At 42.5% G+C, this 27,210-nt stretch overlaps 1 protein-coding gene across 1 annotated transcript; it reads left to right on the plus strand.

The window, feature by feature from the left end:
• The first annotated feature begins 2,414 nt into the window (after positions 1 to 2,414).
• On the plus strand, positions 2,415 to 27,210 carry CCDC13 (coiled-coil domain containing 13). The gene is given in 15 exon segments (XM_058816950.1): positions 2,415 to 2,629; positions 6,309 to 6,457; positions 8,430 to 8,572; positions 10,905 to 10,994; positions 11,209 to 11,325; positions 12,132 to 12,236; positions 13,696 to 13,860; positions 14,485 to 14,661; positions 16,053 to 16,238; positions 17,023 to 17,120; positions 19,830 to 19,904; positions 20,674 to 20,802; positions 23,007 to 23,161; positions 26,695 to 26,794; positions 26,987 to 27,210. Coding segments are annotated over 15 exon segments (1,986 nt in total). The 3' UTR covers positions 27,069 to 27,210.

The following is a 27,210-nucleotide window of genomic DNA, read 5'->3' on the forward strand; positions in this document are numbered from 1 at the left end:
AATACAGCATTACTTTCTAACACATATAATATTCATTTTAATATTTATAAAAAGCCAATCAAAAAATACACACAGAGGAAGAGAATTTATTGCTCCATTATCAGGAGAAATGAACTTCTTCCTGCCTTGCTCAGCCATGAAGACACAGTTAGGATTCAGAGGAAGAAATTGACACTGCCCAGACAGAATCCTGTGGTTGAATGGAATTTATGCATCATGTATGAGGTGTATGAATATCCAACAGGTTACTGTTTTTAAGGGTTAATCCTTTGTTAACAGGGGTCCTTTTTCAGGCTTATGTTGCCCAGAAAAAAGTACCTGACTGTCTGTAACTCTTTGTATTTTTGTCTCATATTGTCCTAATCCAAATTGTCCAAATTATTATTACTCTAATTATATTACTATTTTTATAACCATTTTATTACTATTAAACTTTCAAAATTTTTAAAAACAAGTGCTTGGCGTTTTTCACAAACCTTTCAGTGTGGAGCACTTCATTTCTGAGAGTGCTGAAATCCACATGGATGTGGCACTTGGGGACAAGGTTTGGTGGTGGCACTGGGTTAATGGTTGGACTGGAGGATCTGAGAGGGTTTTTCCATTGTAGCATTGTGGGGTTGGAGCTGCACCTTGAGTACCATGCACATTTCTGGCCTATAGATAAGTGAATAACTCAATAAGTTATAAAATAATAAATTAATCAGCAATGCAGTCTAAGTAAAGAAAATTCTTAGAAAAATCACGAAGCCTAAAAAAGTCACTCTGCTAAGAATTCTAGGATATTTTCAGAACAGAGAGAACTATTCTTTGAAGATGTTCTTGCTTATCTTTGCTATCTTTAAGGTCAGTAGCTAAACCCATCAAGAGATCCAATCTAATTATAAATTTAATTATCAACCCAAAGGTTACTGAACCCAGAAAAGCTGTCTAAATTTTATATCCAGTTTGCTGAAGTAAATGGAACGGGCTCCTTATCTCTGTAGGCTTCTTCCAAATCTCAGAATTGGCTTTAATCAATTAAAATTAATTTTCCAGCCTCACTGACTCAGTAATTCTTTGATCCCTCATGCTCAGAGCCCTGTGGGCTGTGCAGACTCTGCTCTTTGCACCTTGTCCAGGTGACTCTGCCCATAAAGCACACAAAGGGACACTCTGCCTTTGGTGCATCAATCAGGATTATTGGATTTCCCTCAGTGTGGGAAAGGCCCTGTGATAATTACTCAGTGCAGGGCGTGCCTTTGGAGGTATTTATGTATTAGTTTTTCTAGACCAAAGGTGCAATAGGGATTTTTTGCCCACAAAAAATGTCAAACAGAAAGAGAAAGGGGCTGCAGTTTATCAGAAAACTGTCTTTAGTCATCCTAAGGAAACGTTATATTATTATTATTTAAAATACAGCAATATTGTTATTATTATTATATTATACTTTTTATTATATTATAAAATACAGCAATATTATTATTTAAAATACATATTCATAATATATTGTTAAAATTAGATATACTTAATAATGAATATATTCTTATTTAGTTATTTAATGTTATCACTCAGCGATTGCAGGAAAGCTGTAAGCCACACTTCTGTCTTGCCCAAAGGGAGCATAAGGAAAAAAATATTTTTCTTTCTCTCTCATTAACCCAAAAATGGGGGGATTTTCACCTTTCCTGGATGTGGGCAGGGAGGCTGGAGGGTCCCAAACACTCCAGTGTGACCTGGCTGCCACATTGGCTGGGATTTGGCCCCAACCTGCTCCTCTGTTAAAATGTTTGTTTAGGAACATTTGGAAATGTTGCTTTTTGAACTCTGGAGTGAAAAAAACCCCTAAAGCTTTTTTTTAAAGGGCTGTTTAAAAGCCATGTATGGAAAAAGGGATTTGAAGCAGGGCTGGAGAGGAGGAGGAGGAGAAGGAGGAGGTGTGTGGTGATGTTTGCAGGGAAGAGATGAGAATCTTGACTCCATGTTTCAAAAGGCTGATTTATTATTTTATGATATATATTATATTAAAAGAAAATTATATATTAAAAAATCTACTAAAAGAATAGAAGAAAGGATTTCATAAGAAAGCTAACAAAGAAAGGAACAGTAATGATAATAAATTTTTGTGACTGACCAGAGAGTCTGAGCCAGCTGGACTGTGATTGGCCATTAATTAAAAACAACCACATGAGACCAATCAAAGATGCACCTGTTGCATTCCACAGCAGCAAAACATGGAGAAGCTGAAGCTTCTCAGGAGAAAAGATCCTGGCAAAAGGATTTTTCACAAAATATGTCTGTGACAGAGGTGGGAGACTGGGCAGGGTCAGGGAGGAGAAGCTGCAGAGCAGCTGCCACAAGGGGATGTTTTTCAGAGCAGTGCTGATCTCTGCTCTCTGTCACTTCTTATTTTCCTCTCCTTATGCTTTTAGTAAACAATGGAGCCAGAGGTAAAAGTGAGTGAAGATTTCAAAAGCCAGTTCAAGGCTTACCAGGAGCAGCAGCAAAGGCGGCTGAAAAGCGTGATGGAGGCCAAGAAGGAGATGCAGGACAGGCAGAAGAGCACTGGCAGCACAAAGGAGACTGTAAGGGCCCTGAGTGATCTAAACCTGTTTAAAAAAGGACCTCCTGTAAAGGAAGATGCCAGCAAAAGGTAAAGGTCTGGCAGCACCATTCCTTCAGGAAGTCACTGGAGTGTGTTTTGCTTATGATCTCATGAAACTCAATATTATTAAGCTGAGTGGGAACTTTCTGTTTTCACACACTGGGCTTTCATTATCCTGTGCAGATTCTCCTTGTCCATAATTACCCTCAGGGCATTGTGCTGTGCTCTTTAATGTCAGTATTTTACAAATGAAGGGGCAGCCAGGTGCCACCTGACACAATCCAGCCTTTTGGGCACCCTCTGAACTGCTGGTTGGCTCCTACCTAGCTTTAAACTAATAGATTCCCTCCAGGAATCATTTCCAAAGATGGACACAGGCAAAGCAACTGATGGGAGCAAGCCACAGGCCTGCAGTGAAGTTTTCCCTGGGATTTCTTTGCAGTATATCCTGATTTGGTGGATCACAAGATTACCAGCACATTGGGCATTTTGGTATGGATCTCCCTTAATCTTGTGTTTTCTTTTGGAGTAGAGGTTTAAAGCCCCAGCTCAGATCATTTCTCTTCCTCCCAGGTCACAGTCAGCCTTTCCCTCTGACCCAATTAATGCTTCCCCTGACTGGAGCAGCTCTGGGGCTGGACACACCCAAAGGTGTCTGCACTGCTCCTATGGGAATAAATCACATGGACTCCATTTCTTCCTGGTGGAAAATCTCCCTCTTTATTCACATAACTCCTTTTTATTCAGTTTTCAGACCTTTTCTGTGACTCCAATTGGTCAGTACTTTTCTTGCCAATTACTTATTGGTAAGCAACAAGTTGTTATTCTGTATTTATTGGTCACTCAACCCCCTGAGGTGTATGTGCAGGGAAAGTTGTTTATGAGAGACAGTTTTCATTTTTCTAACGATGTAAAACAGTTTATACAGGTGCTGGTTGGTTTTCACCCAGGAATAGATTGTTATGTTAATGAACTGCTCACACCAGGATTGATTTCACATGGGAACTTGCTAAGTGTTAGCTTTGACCAGACCAGCCACTGATTTTAACAGAGCAGGCTTGATTTTATGAAGCCTTTCTTTGTGATTTTTCTACCTTACTACAACATCAGGTGTTTAGGGCTTTGCTCTGTGGCAGAGGTGAAGCCAGGTGAAGAAATTTTCATGCACTCACCAGAGCTGTCTGATTTGCCAAATTAAGCCCCCAGTCTGACTTCTACCAGCTGTCCTCTTCCCTTCAACATTGTTTTCTGATGATCTGTAGAAGATTATGATGGAAATTTGATTTTTAACAAATTCCTGTGAGGCTGATTCCCATAGTTCAGATGTTTGGCAGAGCAAAGGGATTTAGGTGCTCCCGTGGCACAGCCTGGGCAGTGTGCAAAGTGCAGGAAAGCCCAGAAGTTCTCTGCTATTTAGAGTCCAGTACTTTAGGCCTGAGTCATCCCAGATTTTTTATTTACCTCTCTTGATGTGTCACTGGCTCTCAAAAGTCCTCATTTAACATGGCAGGTGTGGCAGATAGATCTGGACTGTCCTTTGCTTGTGTGCATTCAGCAGAGTGGTTGTGAGTGATCAAATCCAGGCAGGATTTGTTTTTGGAAGGGATTCACCAGGATGTTCTCTGCAATATTCCCATGACAGCACATCAGAGGCTCGTTCCAGGATCACAGGGCTGCACATGGCCTGCAGTGACAGTGATTGGAGTTTGTCACTGTTGTTTATAGCAGCAATCAGAAAACATTCTCCTCTCAGAAGTCTCCCTTCCTCTGAGCCTTGGGAATTCTTGTTTCCTTCCTCACATCCTACTCCCCAGTCTTGTTTAGACAAGTGTTTAGCTGATATTTCTGCCTGTTCTGTTCTCTCTGTAACTTTATCCTCCCTTCCCTGTTTGTTGTACTTGAATGTATCCAAGTGACTCTCCCCATTATGTGCAGAATCTGTAACAAGAGCTGGGAAAGACACAATTTGACGAAAGTTAAATTAATTCCTTACTTTTTTTTGGCCTGAACAGGGCAGGCAGTTTGGGAAACCACCTGAATTGCAGGCAGAGCCCTGCTCATAAGCTCCACCTGGCTTTGGTTCCTTGAAGGAGAGTGAAAAGGGGCACCTTTTGCAGCCCTTTTCTTTTGGCTCATTTTTAGCCTCTGTAACAGGGAGAGTCACTGTGGGATGGGGTGGGGAGCTCCTCAGAGAAGACTCCAGCTCTGTGCACTTGGGATTTCTGTCCATCCTCCTCCGAGTGCTTTTCCTCAAGACTTGGACTCAGCTCTCTGAAGACTTCGCTGCTCAGGTGTGTTAAGAGCTTAGAACCTTTTTTCCATGTTAATCCCCCAACTGTTCAGAATCTTTTGGTTCAGGTGTCTCTAATTGGATCTGAGTTTTGTTGCTCACTCCTCTGGGTGGTTCATGTGGGAATAGCTCAGTTCTGCCTTTGCTCACGTTGCTCTTTGCTTTCTTCTCCTTTGTGAGCAGCTGCCTTTGATCTCCCTTTGAAACACAAGTGCATTTCTTAATTATGCATTGGGAATCCTCCCCTAAACTGGCTGTGCTGTTTGTGGCAGTGCTTTAAGGGGTCCATGGGCAGATGCAGGGTGCATTTAAAAGCTCTCAGGTCCAATGGGTGCTAAGAGCTTGCTAAAACTTTGGAATAAAAAAATTGAGATGATTATTGAGACATCTGACTTGGTTGTGTTTACAGGTACATACTGTATCAACTGGGCTTTGTCCAAACCACATCTCCAAAGTGGAGATTTAGGGTTAAATGAGAATCTAGGAGTCAATTAATCCAGCTGATTAAGGTATCTGGGTAACTGAGATGCTTCAGATTATCAGGAATTTCCACATGGGAATCCCAGAGCACTGGAGACCTGCATCTCCCACCAGCAGCAGCTGGGGTCAGCCCAAATGTCACCTGTGAGTGGGTAATTGTGTTAAATCCCAGCTTTTCTCAAGGACCCCATGTCAGGGAGCTCAGATAATTCTGAATTTCCACAATTGAATGCAGCCCCTGAGGCCACAGCTCCTGGATTTTATATTTGAAGGACCCATCACATCAGGGCCATAAAGAGATTAAAGTTATTAATCCTCTGGATGTCTTAGAGAGATGAAACCTTTAAATGTTGCTAAATGTCCTGAAGAATAGGAGAAGCAGGGCTATTTCTTTCCATTCAGAGAGGTTTTTTGGTATTCTCTGTTTCTAAATGAATTCCAAAAGGCACCATTAGTAATACAAACTGATGCTCACAGGGTTCCAGGAGAATCAGCTGAGGACATGGGAAATTGGTCTTTTATGAATTGCTCTAAAACATTGATTTTTTAAAAGACCCCAGGAGCAGCTTTATAGTCAATGCTCTGTTGGCTTCTCTTGGCTTTGTCAAGTATAGAAAAGAAAGCCTGAATGTCCCACATGCTGAATACTGCCTGATTTCCTCTGAAGAAGCAGGTAAGTAACACTGAGATGACACTATTTGGTAACCTCAATGCACCTGTTCTGTGATGTTTTACCCCAGACAGCTCAAGAAAATACAATTTTTAATTTTTTTTTTTTTAAGAAGATGTTATCTGAATAGATCAGATAATCAGCTTGTGTTCTTATCTGAGGTTTAGGACATTGTGCCTAATTCAATAAACTCACTCCTGATAAGCTCAGCCCATCTATCATGCAGTTGTTTCATTATTTTATTTCTATTTGTGCATTGTTTGCCATTATGGTTCATTTTTCCCCAGTTTCTTTGAGGCAGAGAATGAGCAGCTGCAGGATCAGCTCCGGGAGCTCCGGGATGAGAACTGCAGGCTCTACAGGCTGATGGCAGAGAAAGATTTTGAAATAAAGGAGCTCCAGAAAAGAGTAAAGGAGGAGAGGTTGGCTCTGTCAGGTAAACACAGAACTTTGTGTTCTCCCCGTGTTGGTTTGCTTGATGCTGGTGACAAAAAAAGTCCCTGAAAAGAATTGTGCTCTGTTAGGGTACACAGTGATTTCTGTTCCTCATAGAACTGTAAACTTGCTATTATTGGCACAAAATAATGATGTTCCATAAAAATATTATTTTGGAAAACTTCTTGTTAGTATCAAAGAGCTGTGCTGCAGCTTTCTCTGCTCTGTAGGGTTCAATTTCTTATTCAGGCTCCTTTTTTGCTGCCTGAACAGGGCACAGACAGGATGCTGGATGAATGCAAAATTCAGCTTCTAAAGTGATTTTGGTGTTTTTTGACAACTGAACTGTGCAGGCTGCACCTCCTCCACTGGGTGCCACTGTTGGTCAGGACAGCAGTGATGACCAGGCTTGAAGAGAAGGGGGAAACCAGCAACGAGGAGAACTAAATAACATTAAATTCCACCTTAATCCTTGAAAAGCAGCTGTAGTTTGTGTTTAGGAGAGGTGATAATCCCTTCCTGGTCAGGAGCAGGAGGCAGATGTGCTGTTGCAGCTTCTCTGGCTGATGCCAATCCCTTGGCTCTGTTTTCCTCTCTGTATTGTGGCAATCCCCACATTGCCTGGGAGTGAACAGCCTTGGGTCAGTGCAATGCACTTGAAGACCAGCAATTTAACATGGAAACAACAACCTGGCTTTGGTTAATTTAGTATTTACTGTGATTCTCAGCAGCCATTATTTATCCTGAAAACTGAGGTAAAAGTAGCTCCTAGGTGGGAGGGGTAGCACAAATCACACAAAAGAATGAGGACAGTGCTTTTGAAAATAATGAATTGAATTCAAGTGCTTTTAAAATAAATTCCTTCAAAACAATAAATTGTGTTCTTTACAAGGTTTTTAAACAGTGGCATGGGAACAAATTCTGTTGCCAGTTTTATTCTGTGTGGCCCAATTAATGTCCCTGGGGCTTTATGGGCCTCAGCATTCACTTGGGAGCGATCTCTCACCTCTCACCCCACCCCAGTCCATGAATATCAGAGAAAAGTGATTACTGTAATGATGAAAGAGTTAAGAGCAATGACAGCAGCCAGGTTCTGTCTGCACACCCCCACCAAGGGTTTGTTGTTGCAGGCTCATGTTCCTCGCTGAGCTGGCAGTTTCTGTGGACATTGTTTGCCATGACATTGATTTTGCACTTGTACCAGAGCTTTGCTTCACCTGTGTGGTGTTAACCAGAGCCAGGTGACACAAGAGCCAGGCCTGGGGTTTGCTTTGTTTGTGGCACTCATCAAACCCTCCCTGATGAGGGAGCCAGTGACGTGGCTAATTAAAAGAGCAATTTAGAGTCATGCAGTAAAGCTCCCTGTGTAATCCCAAGGGAGTTATAAATAGGCACAATGAAATTTCCTGGACCTTGTCCAGCACCCAGCTGTAATATTGTGCCTGACCTTTGAGAACTGATGTCTGGAAACGTTCACACCTCTGTTCCAGCAGCTCCTCCTGTAGTAAACAACCAGGCAAAGCTGAGTGTTGCCTTTTTCTGTGATAATGCCAAAAAATCCTGTTCCCAGCTGTCCTTCCCACCACTGCCCTCTCTGGGTAAAAATGTGGCTCCAACCACCATTAAATCTCTGTTCTAGGGTGTCAGGTAAATTTCTCCTTTTATATTTCTCTATTGAGTACTATTTGTTTTTTATGAGCTCTTCTGGGCTGGACAGGATTTGGATTTATGTATATAAACATTGCCACAGTGTGAAATGTGGCAGTGGTGTGCTGCTGAATCAAAGGACCAACCCATCCAGCTGGCACCTCTGACATCTCTTCCCTCACTTGTTCATTGGAGTGCCTGGCACAGCTCAGAGAGGAAGGGATGGGACAATGCAGGTTCATTGTGGCAGAGAACAAAAGCCTGCTCTGTTCTGAATCCGAATCCTGCCTGTGAGATGTGCCCTCTGCTTTGATGTGTCCTTTCAGGGGTGTCTGGTTTGGCTGGAGACGTGGCTGCCACCAAAATAGTTGAGCTGGCCAAAAAGAACCGGGAGGTGACTGCTGAGTTTGAGAGTGAGAGAGCCAGAGTGAAGCAGCTGAATCACAGAGTCAAGGAGCTGGAGAGAGAAGTGAGGCATTTTTCTTGTTCTTTTTGCATGATAAAACATGGAAATCCAGCCTCTGGGATAGAAAATGGGTTTGGTTCATGTTCCCGTGTTGAATTTGCTCTTAAATCTGTGTTTGCTTGGGGTTGTGGTCATTTCTGTCCATGATGTTCCCTCAGCTGTTTCACCTCTGCAGGGGAATCAGATTTCACCTGTGCAGGTGAATATCCTATAGGAAAGGATATCTCCAAGTTACAATGAGCCAAGGGTTTATTAAACAGCGATTAGGAATGTTCATTTGTAGAAGCACAGAGACATTTCTACCCATTTGTCAATGCTATTTCTCTTATTATTTATTTTTTTAGAAGGAAATTTCACACCTTTGTGTCTTACAGTCCCACCTCGTTAAGACCAGTCACTAATTAGTTCTTTATTCTTCTAAGCTTTTGTAATGCCTGTAATGAAAGCTGTTTTCTGGAATAAGTACTTACACAGCTGAAACAACACCAAGCTATATCATATAAGACAGCAAATCTTCACTCAGGCAGATTAAATTTTCTGTGACTTTTTGCCAACCTTTCACAGAAGTAATTTTGCTCAGGTGGCTGCTGAATTGAAAATGAGATGTCCTGATGTCAATATTTGCTTTGTCCTTTGGCTACTGCTCCTCTTCCTTACACAGTATTGGTGATTTTTTATTATTATTTTTATTTTTTCCCTGAACTTTGCTTTCTTAGAAGACATCAGTTAAATAAATCAATAATGCTGACAGCTGCATTTTGACTCAGCCTTTCACCATCACTTATTATCAAGAGTGATGCATCTACCTGAATTGCACCCCAGCTACCTGAAAGATCAAGAAGTCGTAGATTAAATTAAATTTTGGAGAACTCCTGCATAAATCCACAGTGTTCTGGTCACAGGGGTCTTGTCAAACAGTTGGCAGGGTGGCAAACAAGTATCAGGTGTAGTTTGGGACCTACAAAATCACACAAGTAGTGGAGCAATTCATGAATAATTTAAGGAAAAATCAACTTGGTTCCTTTCCCCTACTGCAGAAGTGGAATGACCATTATTCAAACAGAAACATTAAATATTCTCAGATTTTGGCCCAAAAAGAAAGGAGCACAAACATTTCAGAAAGAAGATAAAAATGTAAATGATCAGTAAAATGAAAGCAGTGTTTGACACTAGGAGGTATCTATCAAAAATGCAGAGTGATAGCTAGAAAACACTGTGATTTTACCTATTTTTAGCTCTTTCCTTGCCTGAAAACTGAAGAATCTGTAAATCATAAGTATTTTACCATGATTATTTTCCCACTAAACAGAATGGAAGGTGTGGCCACTGAACAATCACTTGGCAGAGGGTGGGCCATGTAAGCAAAGGGTGTTTGCAGAAAATTTCCTCAGAGCTGGAGCCAGCAGCTGCCAGCTCCAGCTGAAATCCCTCATTATCAGTTCATACAAAACTCTATGAACTGGATAGAGAGAGTGGCCCTAAGCCATGAAAAAGGGTGAAATTAGAGCTGGCCCTGAGTGAGTTTTCCCCCAGATGTCCCTTTTTAATGAAGGAGTTCTTCCTTAGAGCCTTCTTTAATTCAGGCAAATAATCAAGATTTTCCACCCACCTCAAAGAATGAAGTCCCAGACTTTTAAAGCAACACTTCCTGGCCTTTCCAGCCCCAAACTCCTGCACTCTCATCCATTTACAAATCTTTGCAACAGCAACACAGGGCATGATTCAGAGCAGGAGGGGTTGTGTGTCTGTTTTCCTTTGCTGTGGCAAGCAAGAGGAGACAGAGTCTTTATTCTTAAATAATAAATAATTTAAATAATAATTTAAGTTATTTAAAGCAGTTAAAAAATGCTGCCTTAGAGCTCCCAGCTAAAAAGGGAGGTTCTAAAAAGAGCCTTAACACCATTAAATCTCAGTTACATGGTGTCAGGTAGATTTCTCCTTTCTTATTTCTCTGTTGAGTACTATTTGCTTTTTATGAAATATTCTGGCTGGACAGGATTTGGATTTATGTACGTAAACATTAATTTGAGATACTTTTGGTGATAAAATACCTCAGAAGTCTCCATACTTGAAATTTGATCCCATCTCAGCAAGTCAGAGATATCTTCTGAAGTTTTCCACAGTGAAATACAACATGATTCTTGGGGAAGCATTTCAGGGAAAAAAAAAGCTTTCCTACTGATTAAAAAGTGTTAAAAAACAAGGGAAAATTAAGATTTTTTTGGCTTTTTAGAGTACATAAACATCCAAGTTATACTTTTTTGCTAGTTAATACTCCATGGAGTGATGCTGTTCTCTGCATCCATTCTGCACTAACAGTGGGGTTCTTTTCCAGCTACAGGCAGCTGCAGAAAAAATCCATTCCCTTGGTGGTGATGCTGCAGGAATCAAGGAATCAGCTCTGAAAAAGCTGGAAGGAAACTTGGTAGGAATTGTAGTTGAAATGAGGAAATCAGCAGCTTTGTAGAACAAGGTCCCTGTCACCACTTTTGGGACCAAATTCCCCTCTACCCCCTCTATGCCCCAAAAATTATGTCTGGAAAAAATAATTCCGTGATCCTGGTGGATCCGTGGATGTTACTCACTTCAGTTGTCCCCTGAGGGTTCTGTTCTCACCAAGTACATTCCTTTCCTCCAAGGCTGAAAATCCGGAGGTGAAAGCACTGCAAGAAAAATTGAGCACAGCCAACGTGAAAGTGACAGAATATCGGAACCAGCTCCAGAATTTGAAACAGGAACTGAAGCTGACCCAGAAGGTGCCACTGCAGGGAGCACTCTGGGGCTGGGACCCCTGCAGGAGGTTCAGTCTTGGGAAATTGGGAGGTTTTTTACCCTTGGTTGGTCCCCATGGGCTGTTCCATGGAGCAGGGAGCTGAAGAAGACACAAGGGTAGGGGTTGGAATGAAATTGTGCTCCTGGACACAGGGATCTCATGTTTTGCCTCCCACTGTCCATTGGACACAAATCCTTCTGAGTTTTAAAGTCCCAGATCAGCAGAATTGTTTGTGACATACATCCAGGTTCATTCCTCCTTTCCCATACATTTAATTATGTATTTACTTTTAATGTAGGCTCCAGTGCCATGGGACTCAATGAGATTAAAGGTCTTGCTTGAACTACAGCATGTGCTTAAAGAGTTTGCTGGAATGACATCCAGAATAACCTTTTCATCTGATTCATGGTGGATTTAAGTGTTATTATGTGCTCTGATTCTCTTTGGTTTCCCTACTTTATGTAGGAGACCTGCAATGCAGATCAGAGCAGAGAATATGGTCCTAAAAATAGAACTCTGCTGACCTTTTTATAAATAATTTAAATGCTTTTCATACTAAGTTTAGCTGTGTCAGAATTTTGCAAGGGAGATTGGTTCAATTCCTGGTGTGTATGAGGACAATACCTCTGCTCTGCTCCTGGTTAATTATGGTTAAATATTCATCCTATCAAAAATAATTGTGTATATTGAAAACTGCTTGTGCTCCCTGCTAGAGAGAGCTGCTTTTCCTTCCCTAGTCCCCAACACATCCCTTTAAGCCTTATTGTTGATGCCAATCCCTTTTCCCAGATTTTAGCCAAAGAAGTTGGGGAAGATGTGAATATCCAAAGTCTCTTGACCAATTCTGGCAGCTGGCGTGGGCGAGCTCAGCAAATTGTCCTTCTCCAAGGCAAGGTGAGTTCCAGCCCTGCCTGGTGCTGCTGTTTCAGCTGGAATTCTCTTTCCAAGTGCAGATATCACCTCAAATTAAGGTAAAAGTGCTGTTAGTTCTTCATTAATTCTTCACATCTCTCTGCTGCTGTGTGCACACCCTGTTAATGACTCTGCAGCCCTGCAGGCTTTGCTGTTTCAGCTGAGAATCTTTCACATCTGTGTCAAAGGAAGGAGTTCAGTGACCTTGGAGAGCTGTGGCAGCCCAGTTCAGGTCCCAGGGTGTTTTGAAGGTGCCTCTCTCCACTGAGAACAGAAGGAGCCCTGTCAGTGTCTGTGCTCTGACTTAGACACCTTTGTTCAGTGCTTGCAGTCAGATGGGAGGAATTGAGGCCAGATCAGGTTTTCAAGTTGTTCCCTCAGGAGCTTCAGTGAAATCTTTTAACTCTTGAGTCTTCTGAAGGGCAGAGTTTAGCTGAAATGTCAGCAGGAGGCAGGGAGGCAGTTTTGTCTGCATCTAAATAAAACTTCTCTCAGGAATTTGATTTGTAATTTTCCTATTTTCCTGCTGTTCAATTATATACCATCAAACTACGATTTTTTGCATTCTGACTGAGATTTTTAACCTCTGCTTTCCCTTGAGCAAATTCCATGTCCCCCTGTTTTATCCCTGCCTGGGGTTCATCTGACCACTGTTCTTACTGTTCTCTGCTCTAAAGTGCAGATTTCTTTCTGATCCAGAGTCCTTCTGTAGTCAGTGGGGATCTTGTAAATCCAGTCACTGGATCAAAAGTGAGGCAGGTTCCTCCAAAGCAGGACAGAGGAACTGAGCTGTGGAATGCCCAGTTCCTTCCACTGACTACAAAAGCAGCCTGCAGTGAGCAGTTGAGAGCTGAGTTCCCTTGGATTCACACAGCAGCAGTTCCAGTGCTCTGGATGCCTGTCTATCCTCCAAAATGTGGCTCCACAAACCTCCCATGTGTCCCAGATCTGCATTCTGCACAGATGCCCTAAAATCTGCATGTTTATTAGCAGCTAAATTTCAGTCTAAAAGACCAGACACTGCTAGTGTTAGTTAACCATGAAAATATCAAGAAATAATCTGAGCTGTCTTTGGCTGTGTCCTCTTTCCCCTGTGCCCTGGTAAAGCTCTGGGTGAGTTGTGCCATAGGTACAAGAGCTGGACCATAAACTGAATCACCAAAAGTTCCCTTGGATTCACACAGCAGCAATTCCAGTGCTCTGGAGTGCCTGTCTGGCCTCCAAAATGTGCTCCACAAAGGCACAAACCTCCCATGTGTCCCAGATCTCCATCCTGCACAGATGCCCTCAAATCTGCATGTTTATTAGCAGCTAAATTTCAGTTTGAAAGACCAGACTCTGCTAGAATGAAAATATCAAGATATTATTTGAGCTGCCTTTGGGCATGTCCTCTTTGTACCCCTGGTAAAGCTCTGGCTGAGTTGTCATTATTGTGCCATAGGTTCACGAGCTGGAGCACAAACTGAATCAGCAGAAGATCAGAACTTCCCTGCTGGAGATGGATGAGGGGCTGCTGGCATTTCCTGATTCAAGGAAATTGTCAGTCCAAGAGAAGAACTTGCTGAAGATTCGCAGCTTGGAAAAAGAGAAGAAGGAATCTTTGGAGGTAGAATGCTGTGAGCTGACAGAGTTCTGTTTGGGTGTGGAGCAGTGTGTAATAGCTTGTTCTGCCTTCAGGGTGTGTTACACCCTGCCTAAAACCATTTCATAAACCCACTTGGTCTGCTGGAGGAAGCTCTGCCCCACTTCACAGCCAAGCTCTGCTACAGCTGCACCCAAACTCCTCAGCAGCCCTGTCAGCCCTTGGCCAGGAGTGCATTCTTCATCCCAAATACATCTCCCCACACTCCTGGAGCTGTAGGGCTCTGGGCTGCTCCATTTGAACAGAATAATGGAGAATCAGAACCCAGAATAATGGAGAATCAGAATCCAGAACAATGGAGAATTACAATCCAGAATAATGGAGAGTCAGAATCCAGAATTATGGAGAATCAGAATCCAGAATAATGGAGAATCTACTCAGACCACCTAGATTCCTGAGCAGACCCTTCTTGGTTGTTGACAAGCAGGCAGCCTGTAGCATTTATAATTTCTATTTCCTTAGGAATAATACAGTATTCCAGTCCCATTTTTTAGATTCTACCAGGTAATGTGTGGTTGTTTTTGCTCACCACAGCACCTGGGGCTCGGTGATAAGTTATAACTTTCATTTCCTTTTACATCACTGCAGAAACTCTCTGAGCAACACAACACTCTCCAGAAAAACCACGAGGAATTGAAAAAAAAACTTGATGCCACAAGAGCCAGGAACCAAATGCTGTGTGGAGAAGTGAAGATGCTGAAGGGGCAGATTGGAACCTTGCTGGAGAAAGGGAAACACGATGATGAGCTCATAGATGCCTTGCTGGTACAGTGTGTGTTGGTTCTATAGGTGATAAAACAGGATGTCCTTTTGTGGCACACACAGCCTCAGGGTGCACAGGAGCCTGATGGATCCAAGTGTGACAGCCAGAGGTTTTCCTGTCAGCTGAAGCCCTCCTGCATTTTGGATCAGGTCCTGTAAGGGCTGTGAGACAGCGCCAGGTGTGACAGTGGCAGCCAGGTGGCCCTGAGCTGCAGGGACTGGCAGAAACATTTTGCAGAAGGATTGAAGTAGGTCGAGGAAGGGTTTCAGTCCTGACCCAAGGCCTGTGTTCTTTGTTCTGCTTTCAGTTCCACTGGTAGACTTTTTCTTTCCTTAGAATGCCTGCCGTCCTGTAAGATTTTTTTTTGTTTGTAACAAAACTTCCATTTATTTTATTTTATTTTGTTACACAGCCCACAACACACAAACTGAGCCATGAGCACTAAACCATGTGCACGCTCACATGCAGAAGCTGAGAGGATTTGGCCTCTTCTAAACCAAGAATTTTAACAAAGGCTCAAAGATGCTGAGAAAGAAATAAATGATTCCTGTCATGGTCCTGCCATGGTTTTAAACAGCCTTTCTCAATTAAAATAGCAAATTTATTAGAAATAAAAATAAATGAATACACCACCTCCAAGCAGGGTTTATTCTGTGTTTCCTGATCCAATTCCTCACTAGTTTCAAGCCACTCAGATTTCCCTGCTGCTCTGGGTAGGTTTTAGCTCAGCTGCCATTCACCCTTCTCCCACCAGGCCCTGTGGGTGCTGACCAGCAGATTAGGAGTGCCAAAGAACATTTGGCACTTTTTCTGAGTGTTCCCACTAAAATTAATACAGAAAGATGCAAGTTTATCAGGGAAGGGATGGTAAATCTCTTTTATCCCTTCTATCACAAAAGCACTTTACTTGCAGGTTGTTGGCCTGGCAGAACAAACTGCCTGACAGGTATTAGATTTGTCAGTGTGGAAAAAAAAAACCTCCATAAGTACTGGTGAAACAGCCTGGCCTCATATCTGTCACCCCACAGTATCTTCAGCCTTTAATATCACTATCACAGGATCTGATCATGTTCTAACTCCACAAAAAGCACATTGAAATCTTGAGTTTCATTCAGTTTATGGAAAAAGTCACTTCTTTATCAAAGGCCAGCCTTTCTTGTTCTGTTTTCTGCTACACTGAGCAGCAGAGCTGGCAGCAAATTGAATCTGACCATTGCTCAGGTCAACATAACAAATCAAATTGCCAAGGTGACACCAGTGTGCTCCCACCAAGGAATGGGCTTGGCAGGGCAGGGGCTTGCCCTGCCATTCCTAAATGGATATTTGTCTTGGGGGGGTTTAAAATAATAATTTTGTACCAAATAAAGATCTCACCTGCTTCTATTTTTACCAGAGCCAGCAGAAGCAAATGCAGGAGATCTTAAAGGGCCTGAGCCAGAAGAAGGGTGAGAACAAGGAGATGGTGGAGCCTGAGATTCAGAAACAAAGCACCCTGATAGATGAGCTCAGGCAGCTGGTGGCTGACAGAGAAGCAAAGGTTAAAACTCTGGAGGAGGAGATTGGGCAGCTCACACATCGGGTAGGCAAACAAATTAATTAGAGGAGCACACTTGGTAATCAGATCTGCTCTTCCACACCCTTGTCCCTTGTTATCTGAGATGGTTGCTGCCTCAAGACAGGGATCCCTGTCCTGCTGAGTCCTTCCTGATGGAGTGATAAAGCAGGAATTCTTTTGTAACTCCTCAGTTCCTTTGTGCATAACTCCAGGCAGTTTCAGCAGCAGCAAACACAGAAATACCAACCACAGCCACACGTGGGCCATGTCAGGACTGTCACTGACTGACAGCAGGACTTGGGGCTGCACTGGGGACTCCTCAGTGCTCAGCACCCTTGGATGCTGGAAGCAGGAAGCAAACAAATGTGTCACACCAGCATAGGCAGCTGCTGCTGTCTCACAGGCAGGAATTGTGAACAAAATTTAGGCATCCCGTTCTCATTGATCCAAAACCCTCCTGGGGTTATGGTGAGGTTGTGAATCTCCCAAATCAGGAATGGGGGCTGGAAAATTGAACCCAGGATGAAACCTGGGTTAGGGACACAGCCCACAGTGCAGCAGCATCACTGCCAGCACAGTTGGTTTATTAATGCACTCTGATTTCATATGAAACTGCCCTTTTTACTGACTTCTGCTTTGTTTGCATCCTGCAATGGATGGGAATTAAAGCAGAGCTTCTGAGGAGGCCCTGTAAATCAAAAGTTCTGGCTTGCTTGTAGCAATAATCAAAAGCTTCTGCTTTGGCATTGGTGCAGCTGTTTTCCTCTGAACTATGTAATTGCTTTTATAAATGCTCCACCATTAACAGAAGAATTCTGCCCATCCATAGGACAAGTCAGGAGCTGCTCATCCACCACACTCTGAGCACTCAGCATCACCTGAGGCTGCAAGGACAGAATCTGCCCGGTAAGAAGATCAGAAAGTCAATATTTCAAATTGTTTGAGTAATCCAGGAGCTTGGTTTTCCCAGGCAGTTTCATCAAACCACAAGTGCTTTGTGCCAACAGCCTGTTTGCAATATATGGGAATCTCTAATCACATTATCTCTTGGACTTTTGTGCTGGAGCTGAGAAGGATGTGCAGACTTGCAGACATGACTAGATTTGGCATGGTGGTGGTGCAGCTATTTCTCCTCCTGCAGCTCAGCTAATGTTTATGTGGTCAGCTTAAGTGCCTGGGAATCTGTTCCCTTATGAGACACGAGGCTTCTGAGGAGCAGATTTCTGTGAGCAGGGTGAGCAATGAAGGCAAAGTGCCATTTTAGGTAAGCACTAAATCACTGGTGCATTATTTAAATCAATAAATACTCTTTGAGAAGGATTTACATGCAGAAATGTTGAAAACACACCACATCATTTGTTCTTACCAAACACCCTCTTTAAAGCCTCACTGAGGGCTGTGTAAATTACACTAATCTTAGTGCAGCAATAAATCTGATTTGTGTTTGCACTGATGTGACTCTGGGTCACTCTGGTTGTGTGAAGGGACCATGGTACCACAGCAAGTTATATCCTTTCCTGTTAAATTGTTGCTGAAGAGTTCATGGTCTAATTGATAGAGAGGATTTGAGACTGGTCTGATGGGGATGGGGGAAATTTTTCATCAAGATAAAGTTACAACTGATCTCTTCTGTGTCATTTCCTACCTCATTACTTTAGACACCCAATTTGGCTTTAAAATCAGCTGAGTATCCCTAAGTAGAGCATTACTATAAAATTTAAGAAGAATTCTGTTGTTTTGAGTTAGAGTTAAAACATCTTTAATTTGAAAGTTTCTACACCCTTCTGACTATGTTAATTCTCCCCCTTCTAACTCTGCAGAAGTTGTTGTGCTCTCCTGGATCAATTCTATATTTTATCCCCTTTTTTTTTAACCTCACATGTCTGCTGATGGTAAGCAGGAACCAAAGCTGGGTAATGGCTTTGTGGAAAGCACTAAGTGCAATGCATAAATTATTGCTTGTGTACAGGGCCAAGGAAAGAGCTGATGTGCCAGGTGGGCAATGAATGATCCTGAAAAACTCTGGGAGCTGTTAATAACTTGGTCAGCAAGGCTCATTCCTTCCATTCACTTTAATATGCTGATCAACTCTCAGTTCTGTTTGGCTGTAGTGAATCATCTTTTCCTATCAGAAAAGGTGAAATGAAAAACCCTCTAAACAGATGCTAAACCTTTTGGAGATGGCAGAGTGAAAATCTGCATTTTTAGGCTGGGCCAAGGCTGTCAGTATGAACCTTAACTTGATTTTAGGATTAACCACTCCTAGCCCAGAAGGCACATCTGTCACTTCCTCAATTCTAAGGCTTTATCCTTTTGTTAGCTACAGCTGAAGTAAGGAAACGTGGGGTAAGTCTGCAGAGACTTGGCTTTGGCAGCTGAATTTGTGTTGAGGAAATGAACACACACTGAAATGGGGTGTCCCAAGCAAATACCTCCTGAAATGAGGTGTCTCAAACCATCACACACCAAAATGGGATGTCCCAAACAAACACACACCAAAATGGGATGTCCTAAACACACACACATCTAAATAGGATGTCCCAAACAAACACACATCCATTGAAATGGAATGTCCCAAAGAAACACACACTGAAATGGAGTGACCCAAACAATCACACATCTAAATGGGATGTCCCAAGCAGACACACATCTAAATGGGACGTTCCAAAGGCAAATACACATCTAAATAGGATGTCCCAAACAAGCACATGCTTAAATGGGATGTCCTAAACACACACACACCTAAATAGGATGTCCCAAACACACACCAAAATCTGGTGTCTCAAACAAACATCCACTGAAATAGGATGTCCCAAACAAGCACACACTGAAGTGAGATGTCTCAAACAAACACACACCAAAATCCGGTGTCCCATACAAACCTGCACCAAAATGGGATGTCCCAAACACAAACACACACCTAAATGGGATGTCCCAAACAAATATCCACTGAAATGGGATGTCCCAAACACACACACACCAAAATGGGATGTCCCAAACACTCACATACCAAAATGGGATGTCCCAAACAAACACCCACTGAAATGGGATGTCCCAAACACACACACATCTAAATGAGATGTCCCAAACAAACATACACCACAATTGGATGTCCCAAACAGGCACACATCTAAATGAGATGTCCCAAACAAGCACCCACTGAAATGGGATGTCCCAAACATACACACACCTAAATGGGATGTCCCAAACACACATCATTATGCACAAAACTCATCCAGGCTGGCAGTGATACTCCAGTGTTATCAGTTGGATCCTCTTCTTACAACAGTGAGCATGACAGATCTTCCTGAGGGTTTTCACAAAGCAGGTTTCATCAAGCTGTGTGAAATCCATAAAGCTGTGTGAAATATATTTTAAAAGGCACTGGGAAATCCAAGTTGTGCCCTGGGTTTCAGAGCAGGGGTCGCTTTGTTAGGAGAATCTGTGGCATGCAAACCCCATCAAACTGCACAGAGCTGGGATTGCCTCTGCCAGTGCTGGGTGAAGGTGTGGGGTGAGGGAGCCCTTCCCCACAAAACCCAGGCATTGGGGAAGGACTGGGATTGTGGGAACTCTGCCCTGTGTGAAGCCCTAACCCAGCTTTCCTCCCCCCAGCACAGTGTCCGCGATGGGCCACGTGCTCGTGGAGTCAGCAGCCACAGAGCCTTTCTTCCTCATCCCACCTGCAAGGTGGGTATACAAACTTCATCATCAGCAAGGAAAGTGCTCTGCCACGCTCTGCAAGCTGCTGGAAATCCTTGTCTTGCCTGCCTTGTTTCTGTGATGAAAGCTTCTTGCTCCATCCCTCCTGCCTGAAGCTGTCCCAGAGCTCTAACATCTGATTTCTCTCTTAATTCTATAATTGACTGCTTGTTTGACATAAATTTTTTTTCCATTTTTACTCCCAACCACCAAGATTTCTCCTGCTTTTTTTTTTTGTTATAAAGAAGGTCTTCCTGAAAGCAGAGAGGTCAGAGAAGTAATGAACTACATAATAATGGGATGCATGGGAAAACTGCCCCTTCCTTTCAGCACATTTTGGCCACAAGAACTGCCATTGTGCAAGTGCTGCCTGAAGCCTTTCAGAGGGAGAAAATCAATAGCAGGGCATTTCATAGTTTAGTGTAGCACTTGGGAGATAGAATCTCCTTTTACTTTGGCAGTAGCAGTGAGAGGAGAGTCAGGGATAATGAATTGATCAGAGCTGGAAGTTTGTTTTCAGGGGTGATGAGGAGGGGAAGCATCCTGGAAGCAGCTTTTTAATGGCACTCCCTGTGACTTTATAGCCAAATATTTCTCTTCTGTTTATCGCAGTCTAGAGATGGGTGCTGGGGGGAGGTAGTGAGCTCTGCATTCTGCCCTCACCTTCAGACAAGTGTATTGGAGACAGCGCTCAAATCCTGCCTTTGTTTCATTCCAGAGGTGGGAACCAGACTCTCTGTGCTTGTGCTTCCCTCAGGTCTGCTGGCACGGACAACCTGAGCTGGGAAACGCTGCTGGGAGAGCTCCTAACGCAGAGGCTTCTGTGCCAGCCTGCTGCAAAGGAGAGGGAAAAGCTCCTGGAGCTGCTGGCTGTGCTGCAGAGAAGGTACAGCCTCACCCTGCCAGCAGCATCCTCTGTGGGATCAGGGAGCACTGCAGAGTCTGGGACGTGCCCCACAGAGCATCACACGCTGCCATCCTTGCCTTAAATAGGGGCTTTTCAATTTTATTCTGCTCGATTTCCCTGCCTGGCTGATGATTCATTCTTTTTATTATTCTTTTAGAACAAAGGGCAGAAAAAAATGGAGCCATCTTCCAGCTTGCTGCACCTAGATAAAAGCAGAATTGCTGTATTTATGGATGCATGGCTTTATTGAGGCAGCAATATTATTCATCAGTAGTAAATACTGTAATTATTGTTATAATATTCACTTCCAAAGCTTTTCACATTCTTTTTAAGTTCCATTGTATCCTTTTCTAAATGAATTTTTTCTGGTTTAACAGAGGCATAGCAGTGATTTTTTTTTAAATTTTATTTTCTATGATTCAATGTAAGATGATAAAAGCCAACCATGTTTTAGAAGAGAAGAGAAAGCAAAGTAATTTTTTGACACCTTTCAGCTATTGTTTTTTTCCCATTATGTGTTATTTGATTCCCAAATCTGTATTCCAATATTGGAAGTATATTCCTGTCAATACAATAAGCACTGTTTTCTTACTTGCTTTCATTTACCACAGTTATCATTCTCACTTTTATCACTTTTCTCCTGCATGATTAATCACAATCAGAAAAAAATAGATTTTTTTTTCTTTTAGAACTCTGGAAAAGGTGCTTTTAAAGCTATATTCTGGAAATACATGCTGGGAAAAAATCTTTTTCATGTTTGTAAGCCCAGTGACTTTAATAGAGCTGTGCAGTCAGATGAGGATGGGGCTGTGAGTGGTAACTGAAGTGTGGCCAGCACCAGTATGGAATAATGAAAAACAGAGTCAATGAAATGCACAGTTGGTTGTAAAATGTGCCATAAACTGATGATTCAGCAGCTCCACACTTATCACACATTTATCAAGCAGGTAACATAAATTTTGTGAGACTGTGTGCAATAACTCTTGGAAGACCTCAGGGTAATATAGCACCAGCCAGATTTCAATGTGAATATATTTTTAAAAGTCAGGTTTTCCTCCTCTTCCCTCCACTGCTGGGGTGTAACAAAGTTCAGGTAACACAGATAATGCTTAAATCAAGAGGAAGAGCCCTGGGAATTGTTACAAGTGGGATTTTCTACAGCACTTTAATTTAAATTATTCCTATTGGCAAATGATTCCATTAAAAATCCCACAGATCTTGCCATTTTTCCTCCAGTTTTTGTGCAAAGTGGATTCCAGAGGAACACCAGGGTCAAATGAAAATTTAGTGAATGCAGAACCACCGAGAGGAATAAAATGTCTCAGAGCACATCACCAGCCTGGGAATTCACTGCCACAGGAGGTCGAGTCTTGCCTGTAGCTACATTTTTAAACCACTGATATAATTTTATTAGAGTTGTAATAATTTTTTTTTTTAATTATACCAGCTAGGAGGGAAATAAACCAATCAAGTCTCTTGATTCAGAGTGTAACCAGCTTCTACCCGTGGGGTCAGGAGGGAAATTCTCTTTTTTAGTCCAATCCAGAGGGTCAATCTGTGTTTCTTTTTAGCTTTAAACTCATTGGAATCTCTTGGTGTCAGTCACTGCCCCACTGGGTGCACATCAGATATTTTTGTAGTTAATTTTCTGAGATGTTATTCAGGATGGAGAGAGGCAATTTGCTTTTTTGTGATGCAACCACCAGTTTCTTTTCCACCCTCTCCCTCCATGGTCATGTCTGATTTCCAAGTTTATTAAAAGCAGAAGTTTCTTTTCTCCTCTCAGATAACTGACGCAAATGTTAGACTGTGTTTTTATAAACTATTTGCCGTCCAAGCTTTCCCAGAGTGGCTAAAAAAAATCAGTTTATTATTCCTCAGCAATCTGCAGTTTTCCTGCTCATCTGAAGGGTGAATTCACACAGGGAGCCGGAATTAAGGGATCTGAGCAAACAAACCCCTTGTTTCCAGCTGTACCCATTAGTTAATTCTCTTTTGCATATTTAGAAGAAATCACCTGATACAATTTCAGGGGGATTTCTGCCTTTGGATGGATGGAAAGTTCTTTCCCTTCTGTTGGAAGAAGCAGGATCCAGCACCAAGACTGATTTGACATAGACATGACACAAATAAGCTGGACTATTTTTTTTTTGTTTTTTAATCATTAATTTTTTGCCTATCAGGGTGATGGAAAGCAGCAGCAAAGTCTTGGAAGCTGAGAAGAAGCTCCAGGAAGAGCAGTGGCAGAGTGACAGCCTGGAACAGCAGCTGGAAAAGCTGCAGGTGGATCCAGAGAGCAGCACAACTGCCCAGGAGCCTGCCCTGAGGAGCAGGAAAGGTAAAGGGGAGCCCTCAGCTCTTGTATTTGTGGGGTGCCCTGTGGCAGGAAGGAATGATGGATCTGACTCCATGTTCTCAGAAGGCGAATTTATTATTTTATGATACTATATTATATTAAAGGCTAATTTATTATTTTATGATATTATGTTGTATTAAAGAATGCTATACTAAACTATACTAAAGAATACAGACAGGATACTTACAGAAGGATAAAAAGATAATAATGAAAACTTACAGAGCCCTGACATAGCTTGGCTGTGGTTGGTGAATGAGTGAAAACAATTCACATGAAACCAATGAAACAATCACCTGTGGGCAAACAATCTCCAACCACATTCCAAAGTAGCAAAACACAGCAGAAGCAAATCAGATAATTATTGCTTTCATTTTTCTCTGAGGCTTCTCAGGAGAAGAATCCTGGGCAAAGGGATTTTTCCAGAAAAGAAAATCCCTTTCCACACTCAGCCACAGCCACGTCCCCTGTTTCACCCCTGGCCTTTACAGACAGTGACAACATTTGGGCTCCCCCTGCCAAACCCAGCCCAGTGCTTGACCTTGCACATGGTGATGGGACCTGCTCAGAGCCAGCAGCAAGGCAGGAGGCAAAATCCTGGCCCTTCTCCACTGGAGAGGCTTTTCCCTCAGGTCTGAGGGGGACCAGGATATTTGCAGTGTGTTTCCATGGGATAATTCCAGGAAAAATAAAAGCTTTTCCCTGCTCTGTGCTGCCCCCAGAACTCTTTTTACTCATGCCTGAGGGATTCAGCTGAAGGTTAACAGCAGAATTAAAGGACATATCCCAATTTAAGGCCTGTCAGTGCCTATGAAAAACTATTGCTGGTGATGAAGTAATTAGATCTGGTGTAATTTATTATCCCGTGAATGTGATAATCTCCTGCTATAAATATGAAAGCCTCCCTGGCATAGTTAAAGAAAAAGAATTCATGGTGGATGTTAAATTTTTATTTCCCTGATCAGATCCTTTTATTGCTTAAGGACTCTGATTCTGTAAAGTGTCTAAACCAATAAAATGGCACATATTCTTAAGGAAAATTTTCCAGTGGTTTCCCTTTTTATGTGTATTTTCATAAAGTAAAAAGACTTCAAATGCGAGAAGATGAACAGCAGGGAGGGGAATTTCAATCTGGCAAATGTTGGGGTGGTGTCAGGCTGAGTTAGGGTGACCAGAGGGTTCATCAGAAACCTTGGATGAGCCCTTCAGAGGAACCTTTATACTGAATGGGGACTGAACGGGTGCTTCAGACCTGCTTCTCTCTGTAAAAGATGGATTTGTTCCTTGCTGTGTCCTGGGAAGGGGCTCCAGCCCACTCTGACTCATTCTCATCTGGTTTTTTATGAGCACTGATTCTCAGAGTTGTCTCACCTGTATTAGCTGAGAGCAGAAAAATGTAGATCCCAGAAGTGTGAGAGCATTTTGGTGCTGTTCTGTACAGAATTTAACTGAGTTTCTGAGTGCTGAGACTTTTACACAGCCTGGTGAAGTGTTGATGTGTTCTGTTACCAAATCTTCTCCTTGAGAGACAAACTCTCCAGCTCCTGAGGCTTTTTGCTCAAGTTTTGTTGTGCTGTAGTAAAGTTTTAGTAACTCCCCTTTGCTGGCTGGCATTTCATAGCCAGAGGAAGAAGCTGTTTTCACCAGTGACAGATCCCTTCTCACTAAATATTTAGTTCATTAATCTCCTCTGCTTAAGGACTAAAAGCAAAAGTAGAAAAGGATTGGCAGGAAGGCTAATAAGGAGAAATCCTCTCTAAATCCATGAGATGAGTAGGTAACAATCTATTCCACTCCCCTGCTTTGATGAGAGCTTTGTGATGTGCCAAAATTGGAGCTTGTACAAGAACCAAGCCTGTAGCACACCTCTTCAGCAGAGCATGGAGGTTATCTCAGTGCTTTCATGCCAGTGGTTGAGGAAATAAGGAAAAATGAAAAGCTTGAATACAAAATAGAGACTAGAGAACCTGCTAATTAACATAATATTTTCCTTTCTTTCTGAAAGTACGAAATTGTAGAGAGCTGATCTAATTGCTAGTCTAATGTTTCTGATCCCTTCAATTCAAGGGAAGTAGATAAAAAAAAAATGCTAAGGAGCTGCAAACAACCCAGTTGTGTTTTTAAATCATTCAGGCTTTTCATTTTCTGTGCCTTTTTTTTCCTGTTTTATCCAAATTCCAAATTATCAAAGAATAATCCCAGAGGAGGGGTAGGTAAGTAACAGCAGGTTTTTCCTCAGCCCTGTAAAGCACAGCCTCAAGATCAAAAGCATTTTTTAGCTGTACAATGCAGCCTTTTCTTCTCATTTGTTTTTGTCAGAGTTCAGTACTCTCCAACCAGGTTCTTTCAGATAATTCCACACAAGGAGGATTTAGTGTTTTAATACCAAATTTGAAGATATTTGATATTATGAGGGAAATGGATTGGGCAAAGGGATACAGAAATGTGCCAACACAACAACACAAGCACAAACCAGCAATTGCAGTGTTCAGTAGGAGCACAGCACAGATTCCAGCCTGGCTGTTCCCTGTCCTGGTGCTAGATTCCCAGTTAGGACTGCAGCCAGCTCCAGCCTGTTGTTCTCTTCATTTAGCTGCTTTCTTGATTTTTATAATTTATCTGGGGCTGATCCACACAAATCCTTCCCTCATGTTACCTGGCTCCAGGTAGGTAGTGCTGGCTATTGATTATTTTAGAGAAAGCTATTTATTTACATTTACTAAAATGATTCAGCCTTCTGTCTAGAGCAGAGATCACCCTGCAGTCCTCAGGGCTGGGATGAGTTCAGCATCCTCTGCAATAGCTCTGCTCCCTTCCTGCTCTCCTTTCTGAGCTCCCTGAGCACTTCTCTGCTCCTCCTTCCACTGCAGCCATTCACTGGTCACAGCTTTTGCTTCTCCAGTCCCAGCTGTAAATTTGAATTATATGTTTCTCTACCACCCTGAAAAAAGTTTCTGATTTTTTTGAGATGACCAGAGCTGCATGTTTTGGGTAGGTCTTTATTTAGGAAAGCATTCTTGAAGTAGAACCTTGGTTTGAAGTAAACCTTGCAGTACATTTAAACTACATTTTGTTTATGCTGAGGATCAAAGTACTTTACAAAAGTTGTTTCAATGGGTGCCACGTGCCAACTTTGTCCCAGACATTCAGGAAGCCACAGCTGTCATAATCTGAAACACAATTGCAAGATTAACATCAAATTAATCCTTTTCAGCTGTCTGTAACCTCTTGTTTCGGTCACTTCAATATTTTGAATTAGTTTTCCTCCCTACATATGTCGGCATATGAAGCGTAAATTCATCATGTTTTCATTTTACTGGAAGGAAATTAAAATAATTCTGTCATATATTTATGATATGTTATGGATGCAACATAGAATTTAGGAGATTAAATATTTATTTAAGAGATTAAGTACATTATTTGAGAGAATAAATTCAGCGTTGTTTGACACTGACTCAGCATGCTGCCAAAACTGATTTGCTGTTTTACTAAACTCCACTCTGTGATTGAACCTGCAGCCCAGGCCAGCCTCCCCTTGCCTGTGAGTGACAGAGAGGAGCTCTCTGCAGCCCTGTCTGAGCTGCCCCTGGAGCCTCAGCTGGAGGAGCTGAGCAGGAGGTATGTTCTCCCTTTCTCCCTGCTGGGATTGCTCTGTCCTGCCTCAGGGAGAGGAGGAGCAAGGGCTCAGTTTGCTCTTTCTCAGGGCTCTGGGTTTCAGTGTTTTGTCCCCACAGCACAGGTGACTGTTCTCAGTTTGCTTTGAAGCTCCCCAGCTCACAGGGAGGTTTTTTTCCTTTTGTTTCCTTGCAGGCTTGGCTTCCAGCTGGATGAGAACAAAAGTCTGAAGGCTGCTCTGAAGGAGACTGTGACAGCCAAAGGGGAGGATTTTTAACTGCATCAAGCCACAATGGAGAAAGTGAGGGATGGGTTTGCAGAGGGTGCTCAGCCCCACACACCAAAGAGTTAATCCAGATATTGCCAGACCTTTGGGCTGCAGAGCAGGGACAGAGCCCAGGCACCAGTGTCATTTTGCA

Source organism: Ammospiza caudacuta, chromosome 1 (assembly GCF_027887145.1).
Source record: "Ammospiza caudacuta isolate bAmmCau1 chromosome 1, bAmmCau1.pri, whole genome shotgun sequence".
Taxonomy (NCBI): Eukaryota; Metazoa; Chordata; class Aves; order Passeriformes; family Passerellidae; genus Ammospiza; species Ammospiza caudacuta.